Raw genomic sequence first — 9518 nt, forward strand, 5'->3', positions numbered from 1 at the left:
TTGTCGGTAAGCGTGTACAGAATAGCCCCCCAGAATACGGCTCCTGGGGGTGCTATTCTGTACATGCGTAGCGACAACTGTCGGTTCGGTATAATACCGACATCGGTCGCTTGCACGACCGATACAAATGGATGAACGTTATTCTGTACACCATCTCTAACGACACATATCGTTGCAAGCGACAGCCGTCGCTACGATTCTATCGATAAAGTACAGACTGGAAAAAATATAAAGAATAATGTTTCTCAACCAATAGCGTTAAAGTTGTAAAAGAAATTCGCGGGAGTTTTGGTAGGCAGTTAGCAAAGAGTATTATAAGTTATTTCTACCATTATAAATTAACTTTAATCATAGTTTAATTTATTTTTTATCTCTATAATTCTTAAAATTTTCTATTAAAAGATAATACAAACCGAGATTAAAGTTAATCTACGTTGGTAAAAATCAACAATATATAAGCAGAACTACAAGTCATTATGATGTCAAAATGATATCAAAATGATCGTTAAAAGTCATTTTTCAATCATTTTTTATTCATTTTAATGTCATTTTGATGTTATCGTGACTTGCTGTTCTGCTTAAGTTATAGTTAGAGGTTATAATAAAGTTATTATCATCGACATCTAGAATGGAGTCTCGTTTGCTTGCTCGAGTAGGACGGACGCTCGTCTGCCCTACTTCGGGTATTGCATCATTTCATTAATTTTTTGAAAAGCGATTCCGGCTTTAACTGTGATTAGTAAGCATGGCCATGTTCACCTCGTTGTGTCGAGGGCCTGGGCCTATTAAATTAATAAGAAGAAGACATCTAGAATGGACCGCTGATGGCAATGGTGGGGGTAGAAAAACGATTAGAGTGAAAGGCAGAAATAATAAGATCATTCCATCTTCTTTTCGAGCAGGAGTCTAACACATCGTAACAGGGCCCTGGTCATAATAATAAATACCGACAGAATTGATTTTTTTATTTTTTTATAATGAAATGTCATGTACATATAAAATATTATTAGCAGTATTATTGATTTATTTGTAATACACCACATATACAATATATATGTTACATATAAAATATTATTACGTAATTGAAACATATATATAAATAATACAAGTACATATGTAACTTAAAATTAGTATGACCGAAAAACAAAACATAGAAATAGTTTTTATACCTTCATTGATTTTTAAAATATATTAATTTTATGAATTTACTCCTGATTCTTTCAACATTTGCGTTTTCAGATTTGCCATAGTGGGTACATACATCTCAATTTAAAATATCTTTTGAGTATTATGTTAATCAAACGGTGGTTGTTTTGATGACTTTGACCTAAAGAATGAGATGTATTGCTAAACATATGACTTGGTACTTTTGATTTAGTTGCAACTAATAACGTATGCAGGATATTCTTTTTTGACAGAATCAATATATTCTCTCTGAACGTTATTTCGGCTATTTTACATAAAGTTACTACATCCGCCGAGGCATTAGTCAATTTTCCTCGATTTTTCAAGGCTTGTAATTTGGAATGGCATACATTGTCATATAATAATTGTTTACAAATATCACAAGATATTACCTTGTCTATTTTAAAAACAATAAATCCAGCGATATATGCCACAATATCGTCAATGTAACTTTTATTTAAATTATGAAAAGCTAAGTGTAAGTCATAATCATGATCTTCGTGTACATTTGGATTTTCTGTACACGAGTCAATGTTGTCATCATGAATGCTTATATCATCTAAATTGTTTGATTCTGCCGGTAATATATGCAAAAATGGTGTGTTATCTTGTGTCAAACAATTTGCATATTTGGAACCATTAATTTGAGCATGTACTAACAGTTTCTTAAATGCTGCAATAAATTGCAAGCATGTAGGATTGTTATTATTTCCACAACTTCTCACTGCCGAAAAAAATAGTTCAAGGTGATCCTGTGATAGTTTATAAGTCAATAAGTAATGAACGGAAGAAATTGATACGATCCAAGTATCAAAGATGCCTATTACGCTATGTAAGGAAATTATCATTCCAATAAATCCTATCTTACAATTACAGCGAATAATTAATTCACCATTAACAGTCAATGATTTTATGTACGTTACAAAATTCGCGATTTTGCTTCGAATGTCACAAATATTACGGTCTGAAATAGGCATTTTCTGTGATCAGTATTAAATTTATTGCGCGAATTCAATATATCGAATGCTTCATTTATTACATGAGACAAAATTTTTCAGTACCCTTACTGTTTTTAAAATCTAGTAACTGCAAGTCGTCACGTAAATATGCTAATGCTTTTGCAACACTGTTGCTTAACGTTTGAGCTGCCAGAGAAACTTTCATTTTTTCATTCTGCCAATTCAAATGCCGTCTGCTAATTTTAGTTGCTACATGCAAACCGTGTTGTTCTTGAAATTGTATCAATTTCTCCAGTAAAGACCAATTTATAATGTTACCATCTCCGTCAACGATGACTTGCAGTTTTCCAAACGAGTTGCGTATCAGTTTTAACATATGACACAGATCCAAAAGTAAAAATTTTTGCTTTTGAAATCGGATGTAAAAAATAAACTTGCAAATCGTCGTCAACGTTTAATTTCGCACCTAATTGTCTAGCCATTGCAAAGTGACTTCGCGGTCCATCGAAGGTGATGGAAGTGACTAAAACTCCGGTTTCATGTAGAAATATTAATGTATCATTTACTATATTCGCTCGTTCCATGCTACTCAATGAGTTTATAAAATGATACGCAATTGGAAGCTTCCAATGACCATTGACATCTACAACCATAAGTACAATAACACTGGAAGCTGTTAGACAAGGTTTAGGTAAATCAATGTCATTCATGTGTTTTCCATAAGTAATATATCCTACATAATCATTTGTATACCATTCCACTTTTTTTTTAATCGTTATATCATCCATAATTAAGAAACACAGGATTACTTCATTCTTTTCGCGCGCAATGTCTGCCTTTTTTTTTTAAATTGTAACGCAGGTTTACATATTCCAGGGTTACCATCCACATTGGTATACCAGGAACGAATCGTACTTTCATGAGGTAAAATATTTAAAAACGTTTCTCGTACATATTCGTATGCTTTTGGAGAATAAAAGTGTAAAGACGCTGCAAAGGTCTGCAATTCTGGAGGGAACGTGGTAAACTTATGATGTTTAGATAACAGTTTTTGGATTATGGATTTTACAACAGGAGCATAGAGCTGTAACATTTTCAATATATACAATTTGTAAAATACAGATAAATGTATTTATGAATAAATATGACTTAATAGCAAATTGACAGTAAAAACTAAGCAAGTTTGTAAGCAATGCTATGCCAAATATGCTCGGTTTTTACTGCTAATTTATTGTCTAGTTTTGTCACAGATTTTGTCTGAAAAACAACTTATTGCTGATATAGATGGCGACTGAATTTGACAAAGCGTTTGTGCCAACTTGACAATAATTTGCTGTATTGGACATGTTATTATTAAGTTATGACTTATAGTGATGCATCTATCGATGTCGATGGATGCACCCAGTATAGGATAATTACACATACGCATTTTAAGAAATACTTACGTTCATATGTTCTAAAGCTTCTTCAGAAATTAAATTATTGTCGTGTAAATGTTTATTTAACTCAGTCAAGTTCTGCACTCGCTTTTTTAGTTTACATGCCTGCACTTGCAAATATTGTATTTTCTTTGCCTGTTCTGTAATTGTTTCTATTGCAACGTCTAATACCATTGCCGCTTCGTCCGGATTTCTAGATACTTGGCATACATTAATATCCTTTATATATTTAATATGTTTCAAAGGAAAGTCTACTTCTTTATTCTCCATTGATTTTCTGGAAAAAGAATACATTACTATAGGTATTATGGAGATAACAATATATATTAGTTAAAAAAGTACTATTAAACCTTTTCAGTGAGTTAGGATTATCTTTTGCACCATCATTACATTTCATATTGCATTCTTCTATTTTAATTTCACCGGATTCTTTCTTACATGTATTCTGAAAATGTGTGCCACAGGTATATTTTTATATTGAAAATTACTTGATCACTGTGTTATGTAGTCATTCTCCAAGTACCTGTTGTATTTCAATATGAAATTCTTTGTCACTAGATGATGCTATGTTATCACAATTGATTTTTTGTGAAGTAATTTCGGGAATAGCAGTGTTTTTAAGTCTCCCTCTTAGTCCATATAATGTTTCTTGGTAATCTGACAATTTAAAGTGATTGGAGCACAGCAGAGCAAATTGTGAAACTTGATTCATCTTGATTGCTTGCAACCATTTGCTTCTTCTATCCTTATCTTTCGGGAACCTGTAAATTAGAATATTAACATTGTCTCATTAATTATCTATCTTTCTCCTTCCTTTCCCGTCGCCCTCCCCTCTCTCTCTCTTTCTCTCATTTTACATATCTTTATTTGTAACTCGCTGAATTTACTTAAACAACAATTGCACTATGAAGAAAAAGAAACAGCATGTAGTTTACAAATATTAAACTTACTATTGTATGTGTGTGTGTATGAGTACTCAGTAAAGACTATAATAAATAAAACCGCCTTATGCATAGCAATAACATATATTATGACCAGTATTATGCATGGTTTATATTATGGTTAACCAATCAACATCGATGAGTTAACCTCTTTAATTTAACAATGATATAAATATGTATTATATATGAAATATACTTACCTGTGATAACTGGATGCAGAGGTTACCGACGATTTGCACAAAATACAATAATTTGTCATTTTAATAAGATTTCTTTTATGCAAGCAACAACATATTCGCTTTTGGTCAGAGGTACCCTTTGTCACAGCATACATTACTGTTGGATTAACAACAACCAATCAGGCTTCAGTAAACAGAGAAAGAACGATCTTATTATTCCTGCTTCTCACTCTCTCTCTCTAATCGTCTTTCTACCCCCACCATTACCATCAGCGGTCCATTCTAGATGTCGATGGTTATTATAAATTATATATAGGTTAAAATTTATAATAAAATCTAAATAAAAATGGCTTCACAAGGAAGGTATGTATATCTAATTTATTTAAAGTGTGTATGTATATACATATAATATATAATACAATTTTTATTATTATATATAATTATAATATAAAGTATATTATATATACTTTACATTATTGCTATATATATATATTATATTAATTATTAATGTATAATTCCTTACTAATTTACATAAACATTATATATATAATATATATATGTATAAATGAAATGTTTATGTAAATTAGTAAGGAATTATACATTTATAAAATGAATATACGTACAATAATAACGTAAGGTATATAATATATAATAATAAAAATAGTATTAAATTTTATATAATTTTTATTAATTATACGGTACAGTTATAGTAATACATATTATATTAAATCATAATAGTTCTTTGCATATAGCTTAATAAGATAATACTTATTGTACTTATGTGTTAACTTATTTTATTTGTTACTCTTTTACAATTAGTACAAAAAAATCTCGTGCGACACGCACAACACAAGTGCAATACGAAGAATTGGTAAAGTACATGGAGTCTCATTCAGAGTTCGCTGCAGGAAAGTTTTTGGGTAAAGAGGGTAAAATTCATTATGCTCAACAATGGGAAAGATTGACAAAACTTTTAAATTCATTAAGTACGGGACCCGGAAAGATGACAAAGCAGTGGCAAACGGTATGCAATTTAAATAATTGAAAATGTAACTGATTTAATATAAAATATATGTAATTATATATATTTTATTACTGGTACGTTCGAAAATATTAATTATCATTTATCATCATAATTTCTATTATAGTTTTTAAAAAACCGGTTTTTTCAAGTTGCTGGAAAAAAACCGGAAAAATTCCCGTTTTTTTTCGGAAAAATTGTTTATAATTACATTATATAGTTACATTATATACATTTATACATTTTATACATTATATATACATTATATTTACATTATATTATAATTTTATAGTTACTACTCATTACTTACTCAGTTTCAAATGAGTAAGTATACGTAACTATACTTTTACAAATGTAAAATTTGAGGTTAAAATTTTACAGCTAAATATAAGATTAGAGTTGCATTCTGTTTCATGCATAATGCGCATGATTTATCCTTTTACCCTTGTTTAATACTTTTTAAACAACAAGGATATCCATGATACATCATACGCAGCATGCGTAAAACAGAATATAACTTAGACACATAAAAGACGAGCCACGTGCATATGACGAGACATTTAGTTGCGAAATTTCAACCTTAAATTTTTGGCCCACTATATAAAGCTCAAACCAAAAGGACATTTTTCTAAATTAATTTACATTCAATAGTTCAATATTTGAAATAAACTTACCTCTTACAACTTGGTAATACGAATCTTCTCTCTGAGTCACCCGAATCGCAGCCGAATCGCCAAACCGAACTTTCCACATACGAATCGGCGAATCTTAATCTTTTTTAGCAGGATTTATCGTCAAAAAATCTGTCGGTTAAACGTTACCGTCACGTATGGGGGGGTCTCGTTATGAATAACGACGGTTGTCGTCTACGAACGATAAGTATCGTTCATGAACGACAAATATTTATCGTTAACCATGGTACAGAATCGCATTTAGCGACATTCGTCGACCGACGTTACTAACGATACCGACAGTTGTCAGTAAGCGTGTACAGAATAGCCCCCCAGGAGTGAAAATTAAAGCTAACCACACACTGAAATAACAGACAATCGGAGATCACGGATATATACATGTGTCCAAAAATTTCCAATGTATGTCCAATTTCAAACGAAGATCGCGGTCCGCGAAGAAAACCGAATGACTAAAAAATCCTGCGAGTCCTCTCATACTTGCGATCAAAATTTTCTTATTCGTCCCCGCGTCCTGTGGAAAATCTAAAAGAACGACAGTAATGTCTGATATCACTGACGATAAAAAAAATAATTCGAAGAGATAACGGTATGGGAACCCCTTCAAATAATGGCAAACGCCCGCGCGATCGCACGTACCAGCGCTCGAAAATTTCCTACGCTCGTCTCAGAGTCCGGAACCAAAATGTAAAAATTCCTGTGTAATGTCTGAGACTAGAGACGAATAATAAAAAATAATTTGTGCAGATCGTGTACCCGGAAGGCCTCCGAACAGTGTTGTTAGATGAGCCCCCTTTTAGCGCATGCGCACTGCAGCGCTGGAGAAATCCAGGAATGTATAACGGTCACTACAGACAGAGTAATACAGAGGATGAGAGTAGAGTCCCATAGTTTTGGCGGGATCCGACCAGAATGACAATTAGATGTAAGTAAAATAATATTTATACATATATTTGTGCAATATGGATTCCAATGTCGCTAAAGGAGCTATTAAAAAACAAATTAGTAGAACTTTTCAAAATTCTTGGTTACATGAAGACGTTTTTAAAGGATGGTTGGCTCCCCATTCCGAAATAAATAAAGCTCTATGTACCGCGTGTAATGTCAGCATTAGGTGTTGTATAAAACAAATTTGTTAAGACATTCACAAACAGTTAAACATGTATATGAGATGAAAGGTCGAAATCAAAGCCTTAAAAATAACAATATTTCATATAACGATAAGATAAAAAGAGCGGAAATAAAATTAGCAGCATTTTTTGCTGAGCACAATATTGCTTTTTCTACGGTTGATCATTTAACACCTTTAATAAAAGATATTTTTTTCGGAACCTAATATTGTACAAGATTTCTCACTGGGTCGACTCAAGTGTACCAATATTGTTAAAAATATTATAGCTAAACGGGAAACAGAAAAATTAATTGAAATTTTTAAAACTCGTAAATTTTCTATCTTAGTAGATGAAAGCATAGATATTACGGATACAAAATTCATGTGCGTGCTTATAAAATATGTTTCGCCATTTGATAAAAAAGTAAAAACTCAATTACTTGAATTATTAACTTTAGATGCCACAGATTGTAGTGCAAAAAAATATTTGAAATTTTTAAAAACTTTTTCTTAGAGAACGAAATTCCTTTAAAGAATATCATTGGAATGGCAAGCGATAATGCATCCGTAATGATTGGTCGAAATAATTCTTTTTATTCACATTTAAAATCTGAAACTCCAAATTTATTAATGTTAAATTGTATTTACCATTCTTCCGCGATTATTGCAAGTAAATCCTGTGAAAAATTACCACAAAATTGTGAACATTTAATTAGAGGAGTTGCCACTTACATATCGGGCAGTGCAAAACGTTGTGCAATTTTAGGTGAATTTCAAGATTTTTTTAATGTAGAAAGGACTAAAATTTTAAAATTATGTAACACTAGATGATTAGTATTACATAAATGTGTTGAAAGATTGCTTGATAATTGGGATGTATTAAAAAGTTATTTCACTTTAGCGCAATTGTAGAAGATCAATCAAAATCCGCAGAAGATATTTTAACATTATTAACTGATAATGAAGTTAAAGCTTACATTTTATTTTTAAAATATTTATTAAATTATTTCAACAATTTTAATGCTTTGTTTCAATCGCGCAAAATCTTAATTCATAAATTATTTATTAAGAGTAATCAATTAAATTATTCAAATTGCCCAAAATTTTGTTATTTTTGAGGCATTGAACAACATCGCTATTTTAAACATAGACGATGAAAAGAATATAAAACATCTGAGCGACATATATGTTGGACGAGAATGTGAAAACTTCTTAATAACACAGTCTTCCGAATTTGCGCAACAAATAAAATATAAATGTTTAGATTTTTATAAAACAACTTTTAAAGAAATGATAAAACGTTTGCCATATAACGATCCTTTTTTTAAACAATTAAATTTTTTAGATCCTAAAGTTGCGCTTTATATTGAAAGTAGAGATAAATTTAAAGATTTATCGGAGATTGCTACAAAAATAGGAAATATTGATATTTCACATCTTGCTTTTGAATGGCGAATTTTACCAACAGTTTTTAATGATACAGAAAAAAATGAATTAAGTTCTTTAGAAATAGATATGTGGCAAAAAATATTAAATTTTGAAAATAATAATGAAGAAAAAATGTTTCCTAATTTAGAATTGATAGTAGAAGCTGTTTTATCTTTACCTCACTCTAATGCTGAAGCCGAACGTATATTTTCAATTGTAGGTAACTGATGTGAAATGTAAGAAACGTAATCGATTAGCTAATGATAACATTTCGACCATTTGTAAAATTCGATCTCATTTTCAATCAGCAGATAGTGATTGTATAAATTTTGAACCTGATTTAAGACATTTGGAATTACATAATGCACAAAATTTATATACAGAACGTAAATAATTAATTATTACGTTCTGTAAATTAATTAATTATTTATATTATTTATTTAATTTATTATGTTCACTTATCTTTTTATTTTTATTTTGTGAACACATATTTAATTACATGTTTTTTGTATATATTAATCATATAGTATTACTAATTATTTTCTTTTCTGAGTTTATTTGTTCCA

General features: G+C 30.6%; 1 protein-coding gene across 1 annotated transcript; it reads right to left on the reverse strand.

Annotated features, from left to right (window-relative positions):
• Positions 1–2943: 2943 nt before the first annotated feature.
• LOC108763575 (THAP domain-containing protein 2-like) lies at positions 2944–4834 on the reverse strand. Its single transcript, XM_018511323.1, has 5 exons — positions 4725–4834; positions 4107–4344; positions 3934–4028; positions 3590–3860; positions 2944–3228 (listed from the first exon to the last, which is right to left on the reverse strand). The coding sequence occupies exons 1-5, from the start codon at positions 4781–4783 to the stop codon at positions 2950–2952; spliced, it is 942 nt and encodes a 313-aa protein (XP_018366825.1). The 5' UTR covers positions 4784–4834; the 3' UTR covers positions 2944–2949.
• Positions 4835–9518: the final 4684 nt, after the last annotated feature.

Source organism: Trachymyrmex cornetzi, unplaced genomic scaffold (genome assembly GCF_001594075.2).
Source record: "Trachymyrmex cornetzi isolate Tcor2-1 unplaced genomic scaffold, Tcor1.1 scaffold37, whole genome shotgun sequence".
Taxonomy (NCBI): domain Eukaryota; kingdom Metazoa; phylum Arthropoda; class Insecta; order Hymenoptera; family Formicidae; genus Trachymyrmex; species Trachymyrmex cornetzi.

What these genes read in the sequence shown, in the direction of transcription:
- LOC108763575 (XM_018511323.1), bottom strand. Translation starts at nt 4,783, where the DNA reads ATGACAAATTATTGTATTTTGTGCAAATCGTCGGTAACCTCTGCATCC. An exon ending in TCTGCATCCAGTTATCACAG is followed by an intron (nt 4,345 to 4,724) that starts GTAAGTATATTT and finishes TCTAATTTACAG; the next exon opens with GTTCCCGAAAGATAAGGATA. An exon ending in TTCATATTGAAATACAACAG is followed by an intron (nt 4,029 to 4,106) that starts GTACTTGGAGAA and finishes ACACATTTTCAG; the next exon opens with AATACATGTAAGAAAGAATC.